Source organism: Condylura cristata, unplaced genomic scaffold (genome assembly GCF_000260355.1).
Source record: "Condylura cristata isolate star-nosed mole 26May11 unplaced genomic scaffold, ConCri1.0 scaffold00017, whole genome shotgun sequence".
Taxonomy (NCBI): Eukaryota; Metazoa; Chordata; class Mammalia; order Eulipotyphla; family Talpidae; genus Condylura; species Condylura cristata.
Window position 1 is genome coordinate 28,818,510 of NW_004567118.1, and position 26,388 is coordinate 28,844,897.

Consider the following 26,388-nt stretch of genomic DNA (forward strand, 5'->3'; position numbering starts at 1 on the left):
TGGATATCCCTTCCTGTATGCCATGGATTCAGTTCCAAAATCCTGTACAGATCTTAAATTAGTGCAGTTACAGTTAAGGAACTAGCAAAATGTTAGGATTCCACTTCTGACTTACTGAATCAGAATTTGCATTTTTCCAAGAATCTCAGGTGAAGTGTGCACTGGCCCAGGTGTGACTTACATAGGCTATCACCATCTCTGGACGGAGTATTTCAGACAGAATTGGTATAAATGATAGTTGTATTGAAGGTTCTGAAGTGACATTCTGTTGATGAAATCTAAAATTTTTGTGAGCAAGCTTGTTTGCTTTTCCTCTGAATTAAAAAAATGTGAACTTACACAGTATAAGCAGTTTCTGCAACCTTACTCTGGCATTTTCCTGTCCTTAAGTCTCAGCTTAAAGATTGCCTTTTTTACAGGTTTCTTAGCATTCTACCTCGCATAGCCCCTTCAGCACTCTTGCAATTTCACTGTTTTTTTCTAGTATGTATTTCATGGGTGTCCCTCAATAGAATGTACGCTCATGAGAGCAGTACCTGACATGTTTATCTCCCAGAGCCAAGAGCAGTATTAATGTATAGTATTTATTCAATAAATGTTTGTTGTATTTATCTTTGATTTTTTAATGATAGCCTCATAAAACTAAGTGTCTTATTTCTCTCAACCTTGAGAAGCTCTGATAGCGATTAAGACATATCAAGGAAGTGTCTGGCAATTCAGATCTGTGACAGGCTATGCAGGTGCTGACACCCAGCTCCTCCCTCCCCCCAACTCCTTAATAAAAGGGTGTCTCTGTATACTTGGAACTGAACCTATGGAGCTGTAGTGACCTCTACTGACTCTTAGGGGAACTAAGTAACTTCAAAGTGGAAAGTTGTTCAAAAGGATGAATGGAAGGTACCTGTGAATCCTAGGACATTCTTCCCACTACCCTCTGTCTCATAATCCCTGCTCTTTCTCTAATCTCAGCCTGAGGCACAGCTAGGTATCCTACTACTCACCCTCCATCTCTACCCTGAGGTTCATCACATTGGTACTGGCTGGAAATAAAATGAGAAAAACGAAAAGTTGTAAAATTTTTTAAATGGTGAAAAATGTAAAATTTTTGCGAACATTGCTTATTGTTTCATTTTCCTCTTAAGTTGGGTAAGGGACAAAAGGAACAGGGAAGAGAGAAAGATGGATAAAATGAAATGGCAGGAAGCAACACCCTTTCTTATCACTCCCACCAACCAAAGAACTCCCCCACTCAAAAACAACAGAGCACACAGAAAGGAAAGTATAATTTATATGTACAACCAATAAACCTGATACAGAAGAGGGGACTGGGACAGGGCAGGAGTGGGTATGAAAAGACTGGGAAGGGGGCAGCAAGAAAGTGAAGGGGCAGCGAAGAGGAAGTGGGGGGTTCGCCATGCAAACTGCCACTCTCCCCGGCCCCTCCTGGGGAGGAGGATGGACCAAGTCTCCCCAGCCTGCCCTCCACTGTTTTGCTCTGGTCCCAAAGGCAAAGTAGTCCCGTGACTAGACTCCCTGTCTGGCCCAATCAAATTTAAGTCTGTATCCAGGCCTTCAGAAGGGAGGGTACAAGTCCTTCAAGAACCTGAGCCCCTGAACTAGATCCTCCCCCCATGTCTGGCCTGTTGTGTTCTTTCTAGGTTACCTGCATCCCTAGGATAGATTGGAGGGGCTCCTCTTTGGCTTGAGGGAGTTATCACCCAACCATTACTCTTTGTAGAGGTGGTCCTTGGTCCCTGGGGGTGGGGGTCGGGGGGAGATTTCCAACACAAGATGCCGGTACGCAGGAGGTAAATGAGCCAGTGAACAGTGCCTTTATTCTCAGGCTGAACAGCAATTGACTCCCTCCCTTGTAACTGCTCTCCCCCCATCTGGGGAGAAGTAGGGGAAGGAAACATGCAGCCACCCCTCCTCTTCCTTTCCTCCCTCCCAAGGCTCATTGTCATCCCTCTCTAAAGTTGCCCTCCTCTCTTCAAAGCTCTTTTCCCCACCAAAGTTTCTAAAGGCCAGGCAAGCTGATTCCCCACTTCTGTAGGAGGTGGGGCTTGTATTGCAGGTGTAAAGACTGGGGAGGCTCCACCTCTTTCCTCCCCACAACCATTTACTGGGAAGCTGTGTATGTTTGGCAGTGGGGGATAAAGGTACTTGGAAGACCCTGCTAACCACTTCCCACCCAGACCTCTTCTCACCAGCAGTCTTCAAAGCGTGGTGGGAAAGGTACATGGGAATGGAGAAAGACAAAGGGCCCTTCTTGAAGAGAGGAGTTGTAGAGAGGGGTAAAGGGGCTTCTAGCCCAGTGGCGGCCCAAGGTTTGGGGAAGGTGGAGGATTGGCAGCAGGCACCAGAGCCTGAGCTGAGGGTCGGCCTCTGGGGCGGGGCCTGGGTGAAGGGCAGGCCTGGGATCCAGTCAGTCGTCTATACAGATCACCTCCCCGGCTCGGGACTCCTTCCGATCCAGCCCGTCTGACACCAACGCCCCCACCATTTCCTTCTCCTTCTTCACCAGCACTGGAGGGCCGTTGGTGGCGGCTGTTTGGGAAGGGGGTAAGGAAGGATCATCAGTCCCTACTTGACTCCCAAGCACTGCATCCTGACAACAGAATACCCTTAACTTCCAGACCACCTAAATGCCAGGGTAGGGGGAAGAAGACCAAGCTCAGCCCCTCTTCACAAGATTCCCCCATGCCACATGACAGAACACAAGTTCCAACTCTCACGGGGTCCCCGCCCCCTATCTAATTTCACTGTCTTTCCCTGAAGCAACCCAGATGGAGGAGGATCAGACAGGAGCTACCTAGTCACAGAACCACTGAAACCCAGGATGAGGTTTTCAATGATGTGAACAGAAGAGGAGCTAAGACGGATGGGAAGAACAAAACCCAGAACAACTCCACTCTGTAAACTGCTGGCTACTTTTAAGGAAATAAGATGGGCCAGAACAGTTAAAAGGGGGGTAGCTGAGTATGAATAAAGCTTGGAAACGGACTGGAAGACGCAGGGAGCAGGAAGTGACCAGCTGACCTGTGATGAAGGACCCTGCAGGCATCTGGCTGTAATTGGCGCCTGCGGCGGCCAGGGCCCCTACGGGAGCGGCGCTGAAGGCTGCCCCGTACCCCGGAGGTGTGGCGTAGGGACCCGGGGGAAAGGCCTGGAATAGAAAGTAAACTGAAGTTAGACAGTCTAGTCTTTGAGAGGAAAGGAGCTATAAGGGAGACACTATGGACTAAAGTCCAGAACTACTGAGTAGCATAACACAAGCAGGGAGACTCGGTGATGAGAGTATTTGAGCAAGTTGTTTTCCACACCGTACAGGATTTTGATAGAAGTGTTTATATGTGTACAGGAGCAGTTCCAACGGGGAAAACTGGAGTTAGGGGGAAAGAGGGTTACCGGTGTGGGGTGAGGCTCCGTGCCCTTGCTGGCCAGCCGGCTGAGGATGCTGCGCTCGGACATCTGAAGGCGGGCTGCGATGGGGGGTATTCGGGACAGCGTGGCTGGCAGGCGGGTCACGTCCGCCTTCATGTCGCTCAGCAACTCCTCCAGCTGGTTCAGAACTGGGGCCCGGGCCACGGAGAAAGAAGGGCAAGAGAAAGACAGGGAAAGGGAGAGATGGAGCCAGGAAGAGATGAGGAGTCAGATGGACAGATACAGTCAGAAAAAGAAAGGACACAGTTGTCAAAGAACCAGAGACCAAGAAAATGACAGAAGTAGAGAGCAGAAAAGAAAGCAACTCAGGGGAAAAAAAGTGTCAGGTAAAGAGGCAGAGAGACCAGATTATCACAGAGACAGAAGGAAGAAAGGAAAAGGGAGTATGGAGAAAAGGGAGACGGGGAGGACATTGGAAGACATGGGGGCGGGGAGTTGTCAGAACATCCCATACTGGAAGAGTGAGGTTTGGGGGTTGGGGATGATGGGGAGGAAATAGTTAGGAGGTGTGGGAGGTTGTTAAGTGGTGTCAAAGATTAAAGGACTCGAGATTTTAGTATCTAAAGGGGGAGGGAACTTAGAGTTTCAGCATTACAGATACAGGCTATCAGAACAGAAATCAAAGGGGTCAGGAGTCAGTCTCTACTCCAGGGAGGATTAGATGGTTTGGAATTGAATCAATTATCAAGGTAAAAGGATTTGGAAGGAAGGGTTGAAGGTCAAGGGAAGTTTCATGGGGTAGGGTCAGAGGGTGGGATAGTGGTAGTGTCTGGCTCAAGAGGTGAGTGATATATGAGGGAATGTATTTGTGGGGTCAGGAGAATGGATCTTTATGGACCACACTTTGCCCAAGACCCTGAAGTGGAAACCACTAGCAGTCTAGCAGGTGTGTGGGTCAGTGAAGGGCTACCCTGGGGAGACATGGCACAGTCTCGTGGGGCGTGGGGGGAAGGTCCCTATATTAGGCATTGATGAGGCCTGGCCACACAAATCCTAGAGGCTAAAGAGCCAAGGGGAAGTCAGGTGGGTTGGGAGTGGAGTTAGAGGTGGGGGGGGGGGTTGGTTCAGAGGGTAAAGGGATCAAAGGGGTGGGAAGATTTTGAAGGGTGCGGGGTGAAGACTTACGCAGCGTTGTGGGCCCTCCCCCGCGCGGGGCCGCCGCGGCCCTTACCCTTGTGCAGGACTGCGTTGGCCGGCTTGTTCCCTGCCAGGGACTCCTTGGAGAGGTGCTGGTGGCTCTCGGCCAGGCACTCGGCCTCGGCGAAGCGGGCGTGGAGGGCCATGGCGGGGTGCGCCGGCTCCTGTGATAGGTTCAGGTAGGCCGCCCGCCGCAGCTGCTCCTCGATCACCAGCGCCTGCTCCAGGAGCTGAGGACATGGGAGATGTGAATGCAGGGAGTGGCCAGGGTGGACACAAGTAAGTGAATGGGGAGTCCAGATGCAGCCCCGGAACCCCACACTGCAGATCCACTGCACCCCCAGCTCCACACTAATAATGCGGTGGCCCCAGCATTAACCCCCAACCAGACTATAATTTCAAACACAAATTCACACTGTCTTGGCCTCAACCATCAGTCGTTCACCAACCCCTACTCGAGCTGTTACGCTTCCCTAGATCCCAAGGAGATATGGTCCCACTTCTGAGCCAAAACCCTCTTCAACCCTGTTTTTTCTTCCCTTACCCTCACCTTGAATCTCCGGGCCAGAAACTTATTTTTCATCTCCAGAAAGTTCCCTTTATTGGCTTCAGTTTTAAATGGCTCATTGATAATGGCAAATTGAGCATCATTCTGGATGTCTTGCCACCGTGCGTAACCATGGCTGCCAGTGAAGAAAGGACACCATCAAGGAATTTAACAAGGATGAGCTGGGCTATCAACACTTCTTCCCTTTAAAAAAAATCATTAACTTAACAATTTTTGAATATTTCCTTTTGATCCAGTCTCCAAACGCAGGCACAATCCCCTTCCTTGGGTATTTGTGTCTCTGTAGGTCCTTGGCAGAACCCTTCTTCCCCCTTGCATTTGTATCAAAGGATACAGAACAATCCCAGCCAGAAGCCAATAGTCGTGTCTTCGATGCCAGATCTCATTGAGTTTCCCCGAGGAAATAGCTGCCCGTTCCTCATTCTGCCACAGTGTGTGAAGCTCTGAAGAAGAGGATGGAAGACAGATCAGGTATCAAGAGTTTGTGAACCATACCCTGACTAACTGATAGGTACAGATGAAGAAACTCAGTAGTGACAGAGCACTAGAGGCTGGTTAAGAGGAACAAGTAAAGCTTAGGTGAAGGCTTAGGAATAAAACTAATCACAAATAATGTTCAAGTCAGGATTAATGACGGTGAAATTAAAGATAGCTGTGGTGTCAGGAGAACACTGAAGAGACAACATGCACCGTATCACCGGGAGCTACTTGGAATTAAAGGCAGCAGGAAGTCTCAGACAAAATGAGGCTCCACGAGATGAATAAATCCCAGCGGGGAGCAGGTGGCAGCGACACCTCCCCACACGCACACCTGTGAAACCACCGTCTGCGATGTTGAACATGAAACGCGGCTTCTCTGCCTTTTCCTCCCGTCGCCCATTGGGCCGTGGCTCGTCTCGAGGAGGCCCAGGTCGAAGCTCCCGGTCCCCCTTTATATCTTCTGCTAGAACAGACAGGCAGTGCTCACACCTCAGAACAGGGTCCAGTCCCAGAGCCAGGTCCCGAGACTACTCCCTGTACTGCACTGGCCCTAGGGGCAGCTACCCGCCCAGGACCAAGGCATGTGGCCCCCAAATGCCACCTCCCCTGATGCCCTCAGGGACTCGGGTGTCCAGTCCCTCCACCCATTACCTCTCTTGCCCAAATGCCCTGTTTCCCCCTCCGGCCTCTCCCTGTGTTCCTGTCCATCCAACGGCTTCTCCTCCCCCCTCTCTCTTGGCGTCGAATCTGTGGCTGTGGGGTAGGGTAGGGGATAGGAAGGGGAGATGTCACCCTCATCCTCTGACCTCAGATGAAGAAACCCCCAAAGTCTAAGTCCACCATGCACCCACCTGACTTCTCTCTGTCCCCCCGGTACCCAGGTTCAGTTTCCATCTCTCCAGGTACCCCTGGCACCTCATCCTCTAAAGGAGTCTTCCTTGGCTCCAGCCGCTCCCCTAGCGATGGAGCTGGGCTAGGGGCATCAGTCTGGGAAAGGACAATGACAATGGGTTAGGATGAAGCAGAGGGCTCCCAGCACCCAGCCTCCAAGACCCCTTCTCTCCTTCCCCTCATGGGGAGCCAGGTAGCCACAGACCTCTGTCTCCATCTTCTCCCCAATTTTGCTATTCTTTTCTGGCTTCTCCTCCTGGTTTTCTGCTTCATCCTTCTCAAAAGGTGTCCTTATACCATCCCCTTTCTCACTGGGAGCTGGAGTAGCTGCAGAGGAAGATAAAGTGAAAAAGCAGAAATACCCTCACTCTGACACCATTACTTTTGCATCTGCCAGACACCGGCCCCTTTCTCTCCTGTCATCCCAACCCGATTACCAGGTTTAGAGGTGCAAGGACTGTTTGTAGCAGAAGCCTCAGGGGTGGTGGGAGATGTTTTGGTAGGAGAGGAGGCTCTGGAGGAGCGCTTGGAGTCAGCACTGGGGTCAGGCATCAGCTCAGGCATCGACCAGCGCCCATTGATGTGCTCAAACTCCTGTACCTGAGGTGAGTGGGGGAGTTGTAGGGATAGGGATCAGCTCCTGCACCTGGACACACAGAAGCTCCAGTCCCCTCTGTCTCATCTCACACCAGTCTGAGCCAGGAACTCAGGGAGGCAAAGTAAAGGAAGCACAGTGTCTAAATGCCCAGCCTGACTCTCTGGATGAAGGGAAGGCTGATACCTTCTTCTTGACGAGGGACATGACTCCAATCCGGGTCAACACTTGCTGGCGACTCAGTCCCTCCCGAGGGACCCCATCAGCAAAGGTTTCAGAGCCATCTGCCCCAGGCTCGCAGAGATGGCGCATGAACAAAGATACATAGGCCCTAAGGAGTATTGGAGACAGGAGGGCAGGTGGATTAGGGGGGCCTCAGAAAGGACACAGGGGAGTGGTAATGGGGTGCACTACCTGAGTGCCTCCAGGGTTCTTTCCCCGGGGCTCTCCATCTCACCATTGCCAGTTCCCCAAATCTTAACTGCCCACCTCCCCTCCCCCATGCATTTCCCAGGGATCCTTAGCCATGATATTTTGTTCCTAGGCTCCATCAGTCAGCTCTTCATCCTTCCCACCAGCTCCCCTTCCAGAATATCACAGTCAAATCAATAAATGTGAGGCAAGGGCAGCCCAGGGGAGGCTCCTTTCTTAACCTCCTCTCCTAGGTGGGTGAAAGCCCAGCCTCTGTCCTCTAGGCTCGTCTGAGGGGAGGTGGAGCAGGCTGAGTCCACCCCCCAGGAAACCGAGCCAGGAAATGTTACATGGCTGGGAGAGCATGATGATCAGTTGAGTAAGGTCACATCACATGGAAGCCAAGAGGAAGAAAGTGACACCCAAAACTCATAGACCAGCTGAGCCATGTATCACCGCACTCACTTGAACTCCTTCTCAGTCTTGCCCCTCAGGTCCCGCACAAGCCACTGTGTGGTGAAGGCGTCCTGGGGCGGCATCCCCCAGCGCATCACTGCATTGAGGAAAGCTTTCCGCTGGCGAGTATTGAATCCCAATACCTGAGGACAGAGTGGGCAATGGAAATCCACAAGGGACATTTCTTGTCCTTTCTACCCTCAGTGACTCAGCCTGTTTCCAGCCCCCGAATACCGCTTTCTCTGTAGGGAGCACATGGCCCAGGTCCAGTTCTCACCTCAATGTTGCCCCCAACTCGAGCCAGCAGTGGAGGCAGGGGCTTGTCCTTTTCATTCCGGAGCTGCCTCTTGGACTGTCGACGTCCTGGGGGGTGGTGATGGCCCCAGTTAGGAAGTCCACCACCTCCTCCACCCTTCTATCCTTCCCAGCACCTCATTCCAACATGACACAGGACATAGTGAAGGCTTGTGTCACGTCAGGCTCTTCTAATTTTTTTTCCCAAGTTCTTTCAGAACTATTAACCCAGTAGGTCTAAAAGAATCAAGTCATATTCGTAGCAGATAATTGATGATAGCAAGATTACAGACAGGTACGTAAACCGACAATACCCTTCCTGATCTAGGCAGCTAAGCCTGCATGGTTATACAGTCCAGTTTTTAATGGTGGAAGGATTATAGATATTTCTTCCTAATTGCTTACAAGCAATCTTTAGTTTCTCTACAGAAAAGCAATGATTTATATAAAAAACGGAACTTAAAGGACACTGGGAAGTAAAATGGGAAAAGCTGTTGGCAGAAAGTCAGGAAAATAGATGCTACCTTCAGGACGCTCATCAAAGTCTTCATCTTCCTCCTCTGAACCCACTGAATATTCTGACTGGTTATCTGTAAGAGAAGAGACTCATCAGTCAGTGATGGCTCCCTGGACAAGCCCGAGCTAGGGGCCCTCCTGCTCCCCTCAGAGACATGTGTACCTTCATTCTGGCCTTTGCCTCTCAGGAATGATGGCTGACTGCCTGCAGTCTGATTTTTGGGTTATTTATCTGAACTGTATCCTCTCCACTCACTACCCACCTTGTCTCTCAATGACCCCTTAGCCCATTGTAAGCAAGGACCTTGAGTGTTTATGTCCCCTGCGATCACCAGATCTCTTAGGTCACCAGCAAAACTCCCGGGCCTCCACTCTTCCTAAGCTTTCACTTTAGCAGGAAAGATCTGACTCCTACACATCCCTCTGCTCTAAGCCCCTCTTCTGATCTCTTCCCTTCCTGGTTCCTGCATGGGGGCAGTTCTCACCTTGGTCCTCCTGGGCAGCATCATTGTAGTTAACTTGCTTTCGAACCCGCTTGCCCTTGCCAAGATTCCTAGCTAAGTCTTCCTGCTGTTGTTCATAGTGATGCCTCAGCAGCTTCTCCCAGTAGTCGGGGTCCACATTCTCCTCCTGCTTGATAATTTCTCGTTCAATTTCCTCAATCTGAAGAGCAGAAGAATGAATGCTAGGAGGAATGAGCTCTGATGGTCTCCCACTTCACCCAGTCCTTCTATTACAACAAAATCCCAACACTCTTGCCTCAGCACCATCCACCCAGTCTCACTGCCCTAGAATGCCTCAACTCTGTAAATGTTCTGGACACTATGTGATTTCTTAATTTCTCTCTCTTTTTTTAAAAAAATATTCATTTATTTATGCATACAAGAACTAGGGTCTAGGCCAGAGTGAGAGAGGGTGAGAGGGTTCACCAGGGAAAGTGGGGAGCAGAACAGGCAGACTGACTGAAATACACTGCTGAGGGAAGCAGCAGGCGAGACAGGACAGGTCTGCTGTGTTATATGGGTCAGCTCCCTGGCCAGAGGTTGAACTCATGCCATAGTGGCTGGCGATAAAGCTTGATCGTACTGAGATTTAACCCCTTGCACCACCAGGGAGGCCCACTTTCTGTAGCTTTTACCTGTCGCATGCATCCCCTCCTTGTTTTTTTACCCATTTTCTAGCTCTTTCCTCTACTGCACTCTGTGTCCCTGCTCTGACTCGGAAATACCCTTCTATGTTTATTGCCATTTTCTGTGCCTATGTCTTTCTCCAAAGGTTGGTGTCAACCACGAGATAAAGAAGTAGGTTGAGGTCTACTCTACTGTAGATGAGAGATCAATTAAGATACAAGAGTAAAGAGGTGTGCACCTACTCTGACACCCAGAAAAGGACACTACACAAACAGACCCCGTCGGGCCCCAGCATCTTACCTTGTCTTCTTCCCGCACCACATACTGAGCCACCTTAAAGGAGCTGAGATACTCATTCATGTTCTGTACGTCAGTGTCCTCAGTTGCATCCTGGTTCCGGTCTAACAGCCGAGCAATGGCCTCATTGTCATAGTGAATCACACTGCTGTCCTCCTCCTTGTTCTCTCCTGGTGGAAACAGGGATTAAGAGGGGACTCTGAGTTCTAACTAGAACCTTGGGCAGGCCTTCAAAGAGGAAAGCTTTCCTTTCCACAGGAGCTCTAAAAGAAAAGGCCCTTCCCTGGAGTCCATTTAGAGACCTGTTGCTGTGTTCAACCCAGAAGTAAAGAGGCCCTTTCCTCCAAGAACAGAAAAGGTTTTCTTTAGGGGGTTTCAAAAGTGAAGAGTTCCTAATAGGGGGCTGCTTTCAGGGAGTTGCAGAAAAGGTTCTTACCCTCGTTTTCATCCTTAAACAACTCCTCAGTGCCAAATTTGAGGATGTCATCCAGCTCCTGCTTGGACATGGAGCCTGCCTTGGAGCCCAGCCCAGGCCGCACCACCAGATGTGTCAGCATCATCTTTCTCTTGGCTACTTGTGTGATTCGCTCTTCCACTGATGCTCGAGTCACAAAGCGGTATATCATCACTTTGTTGGCCTGGCCGATCCTATGAGCCCGGCTGAAGGCCTGCAGGGTGAGGGAAAGTAGGCATGGACCAGGGGAGTGACAGGGTAAGTGCCACCTCCAGGATGCGAGGCCGGCAAGGAATGGTTTTCTACCCACTGAGGTTTATTTTGAGTCTAGAACATGATACCCTCTTCTCTATATGCCCACGTCCCTTCAACAGTGCAAGGACTCCAGAAGACGCATTCCCACCTGGATGTCATTATGGGGGTTCCAGTCAGAATCGAAGATGATAACGGTGTCAGCAGTAGCTAGATTGATGCCCAGGCCTCCAGCTCGGGTGGACAGGAGAAAGCAGAATTGTTGGGCCCCAGGAGCTAGAAGTTAAGTATTAGCACATCAGTCTTTTCTTGTACCTAACAGTTCTGTCCCACCTGCTCCTCGAGGTTCCTTGACTGAAAACAACCAAGCCCCCAGCTCAAAAGCCCAGATAGCTAATATCCACCCAGGCCGTTCCCTATCTCATTCAGGGACCTGGGTACAGATTTTTACGGGCTTCCCCCCGCACACAACAGGGACTGAGGTTTTCTTCCTTGCTCACCATTGAACCTATCGATGGCTTCCTGCCTCAGAGCACCGGTAATGCCACCATCAATGCGTTCATACTTGTAGCCTTCATAGTCTAAGAAATCCTCTAGCAAGTCTAACATTTTGGTCATCTAGAGCAAGAGAAAAGGAAGGAGTCTAGAGTGATGAGCAATGGAGTGGGGCTTGTCTTACCCTCTTATCTGTCTAACCCTTTAATCTTGTATCCCCTCTTCTGTCTCATGTTCCCCACTATGAGTCCCTCCTCCCCTAGCTTCTCTTCAGTCCACATTTTTGTTATACTCTATTGATTTAAAATCATTACCCTTAAGGAAGAGGGTCTTCTCTGATACCCTGATTTCAGGGAAATCAACAACCCCCCCCCCGAAAATCTGTACGGAATTGTAGAATTACATGTGTAGTTTTCTAAAGAGTAGACCCACAGATTTCATCAGACTTCCAAAAGGTCTGTGCTCTTCCGTTCCCAATAAGGCTAAGGAATAGTATCAGTTCCAGAGACTGCCTTGTGGAGGTAGATGGCACATCCTTCTCTCCACCTGACTTAGAGAACCTGGACTACAACTTTTGATAACCTAACAGGTATCCGAGGCCAGCGAGAACTAGTTACACCAGAAATTTGTAAAGATGCAATCTTGAGTCTCTTATACCATGGCAGGCTCAGAAGGAGAAAAGGCCAGGGGCCAGGCCCAAGTGCACATGAGCGGAGTGGGTCACCTGCGAGAAGATGAGTACTCTGTGTCCTTGCTCCTTCAGTTTCCGCAACATCTTCTGCAGCAGCATGAGTTTTCCAGAAGCCTTAATAAGTGCCCCACCCTCATAAGCCCCACTGGGGAGTTTTGGGGACTCCTGCAAAGGGGAAAAGAGGGAAGAGAAGATCAGGACACACGCCCTCAGCTACTTACTGTAACTACCAAGCTGGAAACCCAAATTTAGCTCCCACGCCTCTGAAATTACTACTTCTCTCAGAAGGCCAATCCCTACCAGACTGCCCCATTTTCAGAGAGCCAAGCATCTAATTGGTTTGCAGATCTTGGTACCCACCATAGCAGCCACAGGAAAGAGGTATGGATGGTTGCAGCACTTCTTAAGATCCATCATGATGTTAAGCAGCGACACTTGGTTCCCGCCACCTCGTGAATTCAAAGCCTCAAAATTTCGAGTAAGGATGTACTTGTAGTATTTTCTAAAGACCAGAGCAGGGACATAGAATCTGAGATATAATGACAGAATTATATAATAAAGAACTATAATGTTGCCCTTGATCACCAGCTCTTGGAAAATTGCCACCAAATCCCCAAGCCCTAGGCCAGGGAGCCCTCCTTGCTTCTTACTTCTGCATGGGGCTCAGCTCCACTCGAACTATGAGCTCTGTCTTTGCTGGCATGTTCTTAAAGACATCAGCCTTGAGCCTCCGCAACATATGTGGCCCCAGCAAATCATGCAGTTTCTTAATCTGGTCCTCTTTGGATATGTCAGCAAACTCCTCCAGGAAGCCTTCCAGATTGCTAGTAGCCAGGAGATAAGAAAATAAGCAGCTGTCAGGTTCTTTGCTCCTGACCTCAGACTCTATTTTTCACTCCAGATTAATCTTGCACTCATGCACTTGCTTGGACACTCCTACCACTCATCTTGTCAGACTATACTCACTAAGCCACTTACTTAAACCTCTCTGGGGTGAGGAAGTTCAGCAGATGGAAGAGTTCCTCCAGATTATTCTGCAGTGGAGTCCCTGTCAGCAGCAACTTGTGGTCTATCTTGTAGCCATTGAGGACCCTAAAAAACTAGAAAATGGGAAAAGGATAGGTAAAGAGAGGGCCGTATCAGTGGTAAGTGGTTGGTTCACAGAATCAACTTTTCCTGCCTCCAGCTACCATTCCCTTCAGGATCACAGGCCCCAAATCTCTAGTCCTCCCTCTGTTTCAACCTGGACTTGTCTCCCCAAGATTCCCAGGAATCCTGCTTCCCAAACTGTAGAAAGTCTCCAGAACTACTTCTTAGGACCAGGGCAAGTAGGAATCCACACCCTCAAGTTTATGAGATGTGTTATTTCACTCACCTTGGATTGGTTGTTCTTGAGCCGATGGGCCTCATCCACCACAAGGCAGGCCCAGCGGATGGAGCCAAGTGCTGCCTGATCGATGGTGATCAGCTCATACGATGTCAGGAGAACATGGAATTTCACCTGTGCCTCCCTCTGCCAACATAATCACTGCTCATTTGACTGCTACCCAATAGCAAGCATTCCATCCTCCAGCCCGCATTCTTCACCCAGACAGCCTGTCCTAACCACGTCTCCCAAGGGAAGCCAGTTATCCTGTCCCACTTTGATTCCATGAAGGGCTTACTGAGTGTGCCCCCAGTTTCCATCACAGGTCCAGTATGGACTGATCATGTATGTCCTTGGCAGTACTCGCTACATCTCCAGGACTGGAGAGCAGAGGTGAGGAGACAGATAAAGGGAAGGAGGGACACAAAACTGAGTGGGGAATAAAGGAACTGAAATCCTCCTTGGGGAATAAAGGAACTGAAATCTCCTTGAAACAAAAAAATGACAGAATTGATGTGAGGGAGAGGGACTTACCTTCATTTTAAAAGCTTTCTTGCCACCTTTGATGGCATTGTCCTCGAAGGAAAATTCATTCTCACGAATGATGGCCCGGCTGTCCTTGTCACCCGTGTATGTAACCACATAGAACTTGGGTGCCCACATCTGGAACTCCCGCTCCCAGTTGATGATAGTAGAGAGTGGGGCACTCACCAGGAAAGGACCCTTTGTATGGCCCTGGGAGTTGAGAGTAGGGGGACTATTAGCCTAGGCTCAGGAATGTGTCTCTCCACTCTTTGCCTATCACAGCCCTCCTCTCAGCCCCTTCCCCTTATCCCCACTCCCATCCAGGCTGTCCCCTCCATAATCCAGCTCACCTCTTTATAGAGTGAGTAGAGGAAGACGATGGTCTGTATGGTCTTGCCCAGTCCCATCTCATCAGCCAGAATTGTGTCCGTGCCCTGGGCCCATGAGAAGCGTAGCCAGTTCAGCCCTTCCAGCTGATACATGTGCAGTGTGCCACCAGTGGCGGTGATAAACCTTGGCTGAGTTTCATATTTCACTGTAGGCTGTCGAGTCAAGAAGAGAGTTCAAGGGTATAGTCAGTCGCTCCTCTGGTCTTGGTTTCCTTCTCCCTCCCTGGTATTGTTATCAAATTTGACTACAGCTTTTTCTACTATGGTCCAAACTTATGTGAGTTCTAGTCTTCAGTCCCTCCCTGTCATCCCTTAAATCAGTACCCCAGAGCACCATAGTGAAGGGTAACTGGCACGGAAGCCCATGTGCTGCTGCCTCTTATGTCTCTCTGGCTCCTATGCCAAAATTTCTTGCCACTCTTGGGGTGTAGCTGAATACTAAAAGAAGAGCTATTATTCAAAAAGGCTGTTGAAGTTCTGGGAAGTTCTATTAGTAGTCCCTCAGGAGGGCCCTCCCTGGTGGCACAACAGGTTAAAGTGCAGCACTATAAAGCTATCTGCAGCCACTGCAGAATGAGTTTGATTCCCATCCAGGGAGGTGACCCACATGGCACAGCAGACCTCTCCTGACCCACCGGCTGCTCCCCTCAGCAGTGTACTTCTTCGATCTGCCTGTTTTGTTCCCCGCTCTTGACTCTGGTGAATCCTCTCACCTCTCCCTAGTTCTTATGTACATAAATAAATAAAGTATTTTTTAAGATTTATTTATTTATGTATACAGAACTGGGGTACAGACCAGAAGTGCAGGGTTGGTGAGAGGATTCACCAGAGACAGAGTGGGGAGCAGAACAGGCAGATCAACGAAGTACACTGCTGAAGGGAGCAGTGGGCAGTTCAGAAGAGGTCTGCTGCGCCATTTGGGTCACCTCCAAGGCTGGGGATCGAACTCAAACAGTGGCTACTTCTAGCGTCATAGTGCTGTGCTTTAACCCTTTGTGCCACCAGGGAGGGCACGATAAATAAATTTTCTAAAAAAATAATATACCCCCAGGAAATATCAATAACCATGCTCCGAACACAGGAGAAAGGCCAAGTGAGAGAACTTACATCATTAGTAGGAGAACTGGGAGGTCCATCACCCTGAAGTTCCTTCTTCTTCTTCTTGTACTTGCGGGGCTGAGCAGGATCCTCTCCCATAATTAATTCTCTGGGAAGAGTAGATCTGAGTAAGGTTGGTCCTTGGAACACCTTATCCTCTCTCCTGAATACACTCCAAACCTACCTCCCACTTTCTAAAACCTAGTTAAATATCTTTTTTCCAGGTACTTTACCTTCATCCCATAGGTTTCACCTAGAAATTCAGTCTTCCTCCCTCAATCTCCCCTTCCCCATCACCCAGGCTAGATCTTCTTTCTGTTCTTCACATTGCCTCTTTATCATCCCCAACCCAAGTAATCCAACCAAGTAATCCATTCCACTGCCCTAAATTCTAGATGGGGTACCTCATTTTATTTTAGAGGTTCAGTTTCCAAGCCCACATCCTCAGAGTCTCTCTGACCCCCACATTGGCCCCCTCACCGGTGTCTCCAGTAGCTTTGCTTATGGTCTTCATATTCAGGGATGTTCATTTCATCTTCTTCCCATGTAGACTGGTCATATGGCAAGTCCCTCCATTTCACTAGATAGTGGTAATTCCCCTTTTTATCCATACTTTGAGAAGGGAAGCCAAGAGGAGGAGTAAGATGAGAAAAATAATAATGATCATAAAGAGAAAGAAGTCCTCATGAACTCAATATTCAGCCAACACACAAATATTGTCACTTAATCCTCAATGGAGGACTACTGGAAAGGAGTTTAGAATGGCTGAAGTTCTTGTCTAACTTTTTCAGGATGGCATCCTAGGAATCAACATCCCTGGGCTTCTATGTCATTCTTTCCTCCAGTCGGTATTTACTAAGCCTCTATCATGTTCTAAGCACTGCACTCGTGTTTCTGCAGTAAACAAAACAATCCCATTCTCGTGAGGCTTATATTCTACTGTGGAGGACAATAATGAACTAGGAAAATAAATGTATAGCATAATGTTAGGTTGTGATAAGCACCCTGCAGAAAAAAAATATAGAAACACTGATTTGGAGGAAATGTTTCTTTTTTCTTTTGTTTTGCTCTCAGGTCCTGATCTCCAGAACCACGTGTCATTCCTTATACCATTAGAGGTTCCAGAGAAGCAAAACAGGCAAGTGCTGGGCTAGCTTTCCTCCTGCTTTCTCACACCCCACAGAGGAAACAAAAACAGAAGGGTTGGAGCTACAGGAAGCATTAACCAGGTTAGATCAATAACCTGGTTAATAAGCAAATATTAACATGGGACCACAGCCGTAATGGAAGAGTGGCATATGTCAGGGGGCCCTTCCCGTGGAGTGAGGACTTACCTGTGGTTGATGATACGGTGGACAGTCATCCACTCTGGCTTGATGCCAAAACGATAGTACTTCTCCTCCATCTCTGCATAGTGTGGATCTTTCACCTTGCGCTTGTCACTCTTCCCATCATCCTCACCAGAGCCATAGTCCAGGGGTGGCGGCTCATCCATGTCATTCTTCCTTTGGTAGTTTCGGTACATTACCAAGTGGAAGATTTCCAGCTGATGGGGCACAGAAAAAGAGCGAAGTGATAGTTCCAACATCCAGAGGACAAAAGGGGGGTAGAGAAGAGGCCAGCAGGGGAAAAGGCATGGGAACGAAAAAGCTATGAAAGGCCAGATGAGACACAGTAAGCTGTCTTAGAAAGCAGTTTGGAAAACTAGGGAAACACATATGGAAACTAAGTCAGTAGGTAGGTGAAAAAGACTAGAGGACCAAAATGAGAGAAAAACAGAGCTAGGGAAGTCTAGAGACTGAGATAAGAACAAACGGATTCACAGAAAAGGGAGAAGAGAGGTCCTGATACCTGAAGCTCCTTGGCCCAGGAGCAGTGCCAGTAGGACAGTCCTACCCACTTGACAAAGAACTCTCTCTCCGATCTGCCTTGAAGAGGACGAGGGGGTGGGGCATCTGTATTTCCATCAGTCTGTTGGGGGGCTGGCACTGCCACAGGTGGCTCCCCCCACCGCCAATGCAGGATCTTCTGCACACGACCTTTCAGCACAGGGCACTTTGGATTGACACACACAAGGAAAGAAAATAGCCCATTACTAAGCAGAATGATAAGGGTTCCCAAAGGGAATCAAAGGCCAAGTGTAGGGGAGCAGAGAGAAGGACATTTGGATCCTAGAGGTAGAGAAAAGAAGGCCGACAGTAAACCTGGAGAGGTGAGCCCACTCACTGTGCATCGGGGACACAGCCATTCACCGTTGGGGATGTCAGGCAGGGGTGGGTTCAGACAGTGGATGTGGTAGGAGGAGATGCAAGCATCGCAGCACAGCAGCTCCCCACCATCCTTGCACACGCGGCAGTATTCCATGTGATCATCCTCTTCCTCCTTCTCCCCTTCTTCTTCTCCTTCCTCTTCATATTCTTCCTCCTCTTCCTTGGCCTCCCACTGAACCCCCTCTTTCTCCTGGGAGACCAAGGACAGACACAGACATAGTAAGAGTGACATGGAAGACAGAAGCAAAGGCAGGACACCTAAACCCTCCAAATGTAGGGAAGACTTGTGGGGACTGAGGAACCAGACTCCTCAGTTCCCAAAACTATTGGTTTGGTGGGGCAAATGCACGGGCAAGAGGAACAAAGCAGGATCCTAGCTGCTGAAATATCTGAGCAACCCAGGCTTCTGGGGGTAGGAAAAGGACAAGCGAAACCAAGGAGGAAGCTGGCAGATAAACAACGTCCCTGAGGGCCCTAAGATGCTGGTACCAGGTACTCACACAGTGGGGGCAGCTCCATTTGCCCTCAGGAGCCCGGTCAAGCTCAGGATCAAGGCAGACGAGGTGGTAGGCACGAGGGCAGGTGTCGCACAGAATAATTTCCCCACCCTGCTGGCACACCTCACAGTAATCCTGGTGATCCGTCTCGTAGCCATCAACCTCCTCCTCCCCGGCCACTGCAGGACAGCCCAGGACTGTCATGTACCCCAGTGGAGGCAAAGGGAACAGAGAGAGACAGAGAGAGACAGAGAGACAGAGATGGGGGAGGGGAGAAAGAAAAGGGTTGAATAAAGAAGTCAAAATTGAAAATAAGACAAGACAACAAAGGAACAAAGGAAAGTAGACTGACAGGATCACACATAGCTAAAGACCCTTACCCTTCTTCTTCTTCCTCCCTGGTCGGCCTCTCTTTAGTTTCTTGGTGCGGACAGGGCCATCAGGCCGGCCTGAGGCACTGTGGACACTGCCACTGTCCAGGTCTGACTCTTCAGCCTCTGCTTCAGGGCCCTCGTCACTCTGCAAAACATACTGCCCATAGCCCCGTGGCTGTCAGGGAGGCTACCTTGACCCCAACCCCCTCCCCCGACCTTTGCTTCTACTCAGCTCCCTCACGGACTCACGTCTGCACTGCAGTCCTTGATATGCCCCCTCAGGTGCTATGAATAGGGGAGGGCCACTCACCGAACCGCCCTTCTTTCTCTTGCCACCCAACAGCCCTAGTTTGATTTTAAGTGGTGCCATCTTCTTTCCCCGAAGCTTCTTGCGTCCATCGGGCACTCGGGGACTCTTACTCCGCCTCTTATGGCCTGGACCTGAATGACAAGTGGTAAAAAAGCACAGGTCATGACATTCTGGAGAGAAGGAGGTCACAAAGGCCTCTGGAGTCCTGTCTGCAGGCTACAGTTTCACCAAGACTCTTTCCTAGAAAGCATTTCCCTACAATCGTCAGGGCGGAGGAGACAAAAATGCCCTAGACTATAATTTAAGAACATGTGGCTTGGAGGGTAGGGTCAGTAGCTGGAAGGAGAGGTTTCATACCTTTGCCCTCTTTGGTTTTGGCGCGTCGGATGGGTGGGGGCTGGATATCGGCAGCAGGGGGTGGCAGGAGGGCAGGGGTTCCGGAAGGGGGCGTAGGGGTAGCCGATGAGACAGCAGCTGACACCTGCTCAGCCACAGCTGCAGCCGCCGCTGCTGCCGCCGCCGCCACAGCAGCTGCTGACCCCTTGAAGGGATTGTTGGCGCTGAACTCTCTCCATTTGGCCCCGAGGATGGTCATCATCTTGGACATTGGGATCTTAGGGTTCTTCTTAGCAATTAGGGGCCTGTAAATATAGAAGCAGAAGACTCAGACCCTTCACAGATGGCCTGGGAATACTGCCATTTCCCCTCATCAATTAAGTCTACGTACAAGCTGGGATTCCTGGGTGGTGAAAATATGTCCTATCAAGAATAACATCCACTTAAAAACAAATTAGTTTAAAAAAAAATGTTTAAACGAGAGAAACTAAAAAAAGTAGAAAAAAGCAAAATAAAATTTAAATGCACAGAAGATAAAAAAAGATAAAGCCAATATAAAAGAAAGAACACGAGTAAAAACAGCTTTACCTTTTTAAAAAAGATTTTTATTGGCCCTCCCTGGTGGCGCAGTGGGTTAAAGCACAGCACTAAGAAGCTTAAGCCAGTTCCGCATGAGTTCGATTCCCACCTGGCCCGGAGGTGACCACATGGCGAGCCAGACCTCTCCTGACCCGCCCGCTGCTCCCCTCAGCAGTGTACTTCGTAGATCTGCCTGTTCTGCTCCCCGCTCTGTCTCTGGTGAAGCCTCTCGCCGCCCCTGAGCCTCTGGCCTGTACCCCAGTTCTGTATGCACAAATAAATAAATCTTTAAAAAAAAAAAAGATTTTTATTTATGTATACATACAAGAACTAGGGTCTAGGCCAGAGGTGTAGGGGGTGAGAGGATTCACCCAAGACAGAGCGGGGAGCAGAACAGGCAGATCCACTGAAATACACTGCTGAGGGGTGCAGTGGGCAAGACAGGAGAGGGCTGCTGCACCATGTGGGTCAGCTCCGGGGTTGGGGGTAGAACTAGTACTGCGCTGGCTGCAGACACAAGAGGACCTGAGCCTCAGCAAGATGCCTCCAGAGCACTGGACTGCTGCTGTCCCCCAAAGGGCACTTCTGTTAGTCTCTACTTGGGGAGCTACAAAGCTCAGGCCCTGCTGCCAGCAGTTCATCTTTTATTATAGGGGCTTAAGAAAGGGACAGGGAACTTGATAACTGAGTTAGGAAAATTTCAACTCTTAGGTAGAGAGAGGTCTTGTCGGGGAAATCGAAACTTTTAAAACAGGTGAGCCATTAGTTCTCACTCTATTCTGTCATTACAGTTTTCTAACCTAACCCTGGACTATGACCCAAACCCCTGCCACCCCCTTCCCCCACAGTGAAGAATGCCTAACTGGGATCCTTGGGGCCTCAGGAGTCCAGGAATTCCCTGAAATTATGTAAACTGGGATCCTTGGGGCCTCAGGAGTCCAGGAATTCTCTGAAATTATGCAAACTGGGATCCTTGGGGCCTCAGGAGTCCAGGAATTCTCTGAAATTATGCAAACTGGGATCCTTGGGGCCTCAGGAGTCCAGGAATTCCCTGAAATTATATGTGGAGTTTTGTGTGTACCTGCTGTGAACTTCTCCGGAGAGTATTTTCTTAGCTTTTATCGGATCCTAGAGGGGTCCAGGCCTCCCCCAAATGAAAAATAGCTTCTTGAGAAGTCCCCAGTCCTAATGCACGCACCTCATAAACTGGCTAAAGGCTTTGTAGTTGGTGAGTGTGTGATAATCCTCCTCAGAGAACACATGCTCCACATCCTCCAGGCCCCAGGTCAGAAGCAGAGTTGCTGACGACTTCTGTTCTACCTGCTGGGAGAGACCAGACTTCAGGGGGACAGGTGCTTCTCCAGCCACGGTCATGAGTCTCCTCTGGGCCTCTCTACCTCCCTGTTCAATTTTCCAACCCAATCCCCCAACACACCACGGATGCTCCCCTCAGCACCACTTCCTTGGGGCTCTTCCTCCTCCTCATGCCTGTCTTTAATTACTCATTTCTCTCCTCACTCCCTAATTATTCTACTCACCTTTTGTCCTCCATCTCCCTCCCCTTTTTTCCGCCGCTTTGTCTTCTTCTCCTTTTTTTCCCGGTGCTTCCGTCTCCTTTTCCGACCTGGTCCCATTCCATATTCACTGCCTCCACTCTCTGACTTCTCCCGGTACTCATCTCGTTCAGAACCAAATTCTTCTTCACTGTCCTGAGAAATAAAATAACATTTCTTCAGCCCTACCATGTGCCAGAAAATGTTCTTAGCATGTAATATATATTATCTCTTTTAAAAATCTTTGACAATGGTCCTGTGAGATATTAACTAATCGATTTTTATTCAGTTATTGTGGAAGAAGAAACGGAGGCACAAAATGCCAAATAAACTGCACAAGAAGATACAGGACTGCTGGGCTCTGAAATCATGCAGTCTACCTCCAGAGCTTGTGCTTTCAACAGCTTCTTTGCTACTAAGGCAAGTCACGTCAACAACTGGGATCTTCACTAGGCTGTAGTGAGTGAGACTAGAGCCCCAGATCACTGACATACAGGCTAGCAAGAGAGGGGGAGAGTTAGGCCTCCTGGACTTCTTCAGGACCCCCTGGTGAGTAAAGACCAGAGAAAATCTAGGTCTCTGGGAATGGGTATCCTGAACCTTGCTGCAGAGACAGGAGTCCTTAACACTTACAAGCTTCTTGCGTTTTCGGGGTTTTCCTGGCTTGTTCTCCTTCTGCTTCTTGGGTCCTCGTTTTCTCTTCTTCACACCCAATGCTGAAGGCAGCAGCCGAATGTCATCCTTATCTTTGGAGCAGAGAGCACCAGAAAACCTAAGCCTCTAGGTTCCCGTTCTTTGTGGCCCCTCAACCTCACCCTTCTCACCTCCTGGGTTCCCACTCTCTAGGAACTGCGGCATTAACTCCTCCAAACCCTGCCTCCCTTTGCTGGATGCAAACAGAGAGTATTTCTAGTACTCTGGGATGCTCTGGTTCTGAATGGGAGGTCAGGGGTCAGAAAAGAAGTGCAGCCAAACCACTCCCTTCTCTCCCCTCCTACTAACAAGGAACCAGGCTCTAGGCCACGAGCTCTGACTGTGGCAGGTCCTTTCAGTCGCCGCCAGGGCTCCTCCTGCCTTCCCCCTCACTTAGCCAGCTGGCATCCTGCCCGGGAACTGGGGAAGCCATGCCCAGCTGCTGGCCTGGCCTGACCCCAGCACTTGGAGTGGGGAGACACAAGCTGGCAGCTCCCTAAGCCAGATGCTGAGAAGGGAGAGCCAAAGGTGGACACCTGGGTTCTCACACTAACACCCTGGGGCCCTGATGTTCTTTTTTCTAAGAGGGAGGTCTCTATTTATGTTTCCTCAGATAATCACCAAGTCTCTTGTCACCCCAACACAGCCCTGGAGGAACAGAATCCTCAGCCAGTCATTTTCACTTCTTGCCCACAAGATCACAGTGTCTGGCTCCTTCCTCACACTAAACCCAACAGGGAAAAGTCACCACAATTACCTAAATATTCCTCCTCTTCCCATGGAGTCTGGGATGTCTCTTCAACTCTATTTCCATATCCCTGTTCCCTATGAGAAATAAGAGTCCCTATTCCTGTTCCCCTGATCTCACCTTTTCTCTCCTAGTTCCAGACATCCCAACACATTCATATATAAGCACTATGGGAGATACAGGCAGAAAAATACTGCGGATACAGTCTCAAGTGCACACACACACACATTCTCCTGAGCACTAATCCTGAGGACAGCCTGTACCTACTTTCAGCAACGTTAGATCTCTGGTTTTCTCCCCTAATGTTTCTGTCAAAGAGGGGGGGTTCCTTCTTCTCTGATAGACCCCCGCCCCGTTCTCCTTGACCCCTGCCAGTCTGTGGAGGCTCTGCAGAAAGTTACTCCATGTAGTGGCAGATACCGATGCCCCAAGACGCGGCCGCCTACCCCCAGCAAGCACCAGACTAACCAGCCAGACCTGTCTTGCTCTGGCAGAGAGAGGCAGCAGTGCGGGAGGGGAAAGCCTGGCCTGGCCCAGCCCCTTGCCCTAGGACACACAATCCTTCTTCCCTCAACAGCCAAGGGAAAATTAGGCACAATTAAGGCTGGAGGTCTTAGTTTCCTTTGCCTAGGAACTCTGGCACCTCCTTCCTGCAATGTTACCTCTCTTCCTAACTCCAGCATCCTGTGTCTTCTCTGCAGGAAGACACGCTAGGATTTCAGCTGGGGGTTGGGAGTGTGGCCTCAGAAGGCCCCTGGTGTGAAAATAGAGTAGGGGCTGTAATGGGAAGTCAATAAAACGCTATGCTCCGGCAGCCAGCTCTCCCTAACCCCAGGGATTTCAGTTATTATGAAAATGGAAACGGAGGATGCCGGGGCAGTGGCAAGGGCAGGCCAACTGGCTAAAGATCAGGCAAACGGCCTGGGTCACCACCAGCTGGCGGCAGGGCACATGCCAGGGCCCTCTCGGCCTGTGCAGGTCACTCCCCTCCAATGGGAAGCTCCAGCCGAAAGTGGCGGGAGAAGCAAGGTAGAATAGCAAGGAAAGGGAAAGGGAGGGCAATAAAGCAAATCTAAGCCCCAACCTCGGTCTCACCAGCCACTCAATGCTGGCCCGGCGCCCAGACTCTCCCACATCCCCGGCTCAGATCTCGGGAACGCGGCGAGGAAGGAGGGCGGGCGAAGAGGGGAGGCGGGGCCTGGCGCGCGGAGCCAGCGGGAGGAGTCTCGCGGCAAGCCTCGCCTCCTGCCCGCCCCTCTCGTCTCCTAATCTCACCATCAATCTCTCACACATATATTTATTTTTTCTCAAATTCCCCTCCCTCCCCCACAACGAACCACCATAATAGGCCTGCTGCACATGCGTGTTGCATGCAGGGGGTGGGTTTGTATTTTCAGACCTTTTGCAAAGAAACTACCAGAATTTTCCGCACCACCCACAATCATTCCCCACCCCCACCCCTAAGGAATCACATCTATATATTATATTATTTCTCTAGACTTGCCAGAAGGGGGAGGGCGAAGAAATGAGTTTTTGGCTTCCTGTTCCCTTCCCCCACCAACACAAGTGCTATTATTTTAAACGTTTAACAATGTAAGGAGACTGGAAAGGGGGGAAGGGATAAAATTGGTCTTGGGTAAGAATGTAAAACAGAATGGTGAGAATCAAAGCAGTCAGAAGGAAAAACAATAGAAACCTCTAATGCGTACAAGGATGAGGGAGGGCAGGCTGAATAATTTCCTTAGAGAAGGGTTATTTTACCCACACTTAAGTAGACAGAAATAATGAGCAGACTAAAAATATGTTCCCAAAGTTTTACCTAAAAGTCATCTGAGGGGGTGTATCTGGGTCACTCATTTGACTTGGAGGTCTGAAAGGAAGCTAAAATTGAGCTGGCAGAGAGGAGGTGGGTTTTCATTTAAAACTTACATACAAGAAAAATTGACGTTTCTTCCCCATGCAGAAAGCAAGGAGGGATGGGGAGGGAGTACTGACACAAAGACCCATCGGACCTCAGATTCTTTCATGCTCCCCTCTCTCACAGATCCAAATTCTAGGTCAAGAACCCCCAAATATCACATTCCAAGCTCTGAATACAAATAGGAGACAGCTGCCAATCTCCTAACATAACCTGACAACCCCCCCCTTTTTTTAGCACCACTGCTATTTTCCATGGAAGCCCCTCCCCAAAATTCTTTATTCCTTTTCCTTCGTGCAAAATCAATGGGCTCTGTGGAATAACTTTTTAAAAACTTTTCCCTTTGTCAGACAAAGAGGGGGAGGGCTTTATCCTGTTTCCATCAGACACACATCCTCCCCATAAGCAAGCACCCCCACACTCCCTCAAGGGTAGTCTCAACTATACAGGAACATTTGCCACACATCTGACAGTTGTACAAAGCACGGTGTTGGATCGTTTTGAAGTTTGGTGCATTTGTGCTGCAGGGTACCCAGTGGGTGGGGGGTGTGTGTGTGTGTGGTGTGGATGTCCTCTTTCATTCTCCAAGGTGGGTGTGAGTATCCTAAACATGCTCACCCATCCTAAGGAAGACTAGGTAACTCCACTAGGAGGGTGGTCTGAGTGGGGCCCCTGCTGAGCCCCTGATGTGAGGCAGCAGTCCCGTCTGTCCCCTCCACCACTTGGTGGAACTGTCCAGAGAGTGCCGGGAGACTTGTCAGCCAGGGGCGGGGTGCTGAGTGATGATCAAGCTGCAGAACAGCTGGGTGGGCAGTACATGCCCCCCAACGTGGTCAGGGTGTGGGTGGTTTCAACCAGAGAGTGACAGTGAATGGCAGCCACGTGAGAGTCACAGCTGGGCAGCGGAACCACCCCAGACTGACGGGGTCATACCCCCACACACACCCCGCTCCGCCCCCCCCCCACCCCAGCCGCACTTGACACAAAAGAGCCCAGAGGAGGTGAAGGGGTTGGAGTTGGGGGCATCTGGTTTCCCAGACACTCTCCTTTACTCCCCAATCTTAAATGACTGCTCTCCCTCTTAGGAACTGGGGGGACCTTATTCCAGGAAGTGGTCTGCAAGGAGTGTGGCCACCACCTACCCTTAGTCCTCAGCTGCCCACAAACATTCCCACGACCCCTCCCCCGCGTTGTCACCGAACCCCCCCTGAGTTGGCGGGCACCTAAGTACCCGCAGGTGGGGGGTGGGCTCCGATGGACACCGTCCCCTCCTGTCTTCCAAACGCCAGGGGAGACGGGGCTACCGCCGGGGTCCGCTCCACACGCGGAAACCCCACTCTACTTCTGTCCAACCCCACCGGGACTGGAGCCCGAGGGGCGCTCGCGCGGCCACCCCTCCCCCACGCGCCCCTCCCCCACGCCGCCGTCCGGCCGCCAGGGTCTCCGCGGTCCCTCGCTCGGCCAGGGAGGGGGCCCTGGCTTCGCCTCGGCCGTTTCCTGCCTACCCCCTCCCCGCCGAGGGTAAAAAAATCTCCTCCTCCTCCTCCCCCGAAAGCCGCGACCGAGTGGCCCGGTCCGCGCGCGCAGCTCGCGCCCAGCGCTCTCCAGCCCCGGCGGCGGC

The 26,388-nt window shown here is 50.3% G+C and overlaps 1 protein-coding gene across 2 annotated transcripts; it reads right to left on the bottom strand.

Annotated features, from left to right (window-relative positions):
- Positions 1-1,268: 1,268 nt before the first annotated feature.
- CHD3 (chromodomain helicase DNA binding protein 3) lies at positions 1,269-22,148 on the bottom strand. Of its 2 annotated transcripts, XM_012726307.1 has the most exons (39): positions 22,042-22,148; positions 21,394-21,564; positions 21,054-21,178; positions 19,298-19,581; positions 18,941-19,071; positions 18,637-18,787; positions 18,260-18,453; positions 17,716-17,949; positions 17,341-17,544; positions 16,824-17,035; positions 15,970-16,101; positions 15,499-15,598; positions 14,353-14,544; positions 14,012-14,212; positions 13,487-13,624; positions 13,090-13,211; positions 12,762-12,935; positions 12,472-12,613; positions 12,145-12,276; positions 11,426-11,543; positions 11,077-11,201; positions 10,656-10,887; positions 10,223-10,389; positions 9,278-9,455; positions 8,801-8,866; positions 8,260-8,345; positions 7,992-8,125; positions 7,302-7,446; positions 6,958-7,120; positions 6,726-6,847; positions 6,481-6,616; positions 6,281-6,382; positions 5,961-6,089; positions 5,484-5,592; positions 5,132-5,264; positions 4,616-4,811; positions 3,409-3,572; positions 3,040-3,166; positions 1,269-2,547 (listed from the first exon to the last, which is right to left on the bottom strand). In XM_012726307.1, exons 2-39 carry the CDS (start codon positions 21,487-21,489, stop codon positions 2,426-2,428), a joined length of 5,718 nt encoding a protein of 1,905 aa, XP_012581761.1. In that variant the 5' UTR covers positions 21,490-21,564; positions 22,042-22,148; the 3' UTR covers positions 1,269-2,425. The 2 variants fall into 2 exon arrangements, with proteins under 2 accessions (XP_012581761.1, XP_012581762.1); XM_012726308.1 differs by lacking the exon at positions 6,281-6,382.
- Between the last annotated feature and the right edge of the window lie 4,240 nt (positions 22,149-26,388).

Bases quoted from the DNA above. Each gene is read 5' to 3' on its own strand.
- CHD3 (XM_012726307.1), bottom strand. From the start codon at position 21,489: ATGGGACCAGGTCGGAAAAGGAGACGGAAGCACCGGGAAAAAAAGGAG. The intron at 9,456-10,222 runs GTAAGATGCTGG...TCTGCTCTTCAG, and splicing joins TGGTGCGGGAAGAAGACAAG to ATTGAGGAAATTGAACGAGA. The intron at 3,573-4,615 runs GTAAGGGCCGCG...CCCGGGCCCCAG, and splicing joins CAACGCAGTCCTGCACAAGG to TTCTGAACCAGCTGGAGGAG.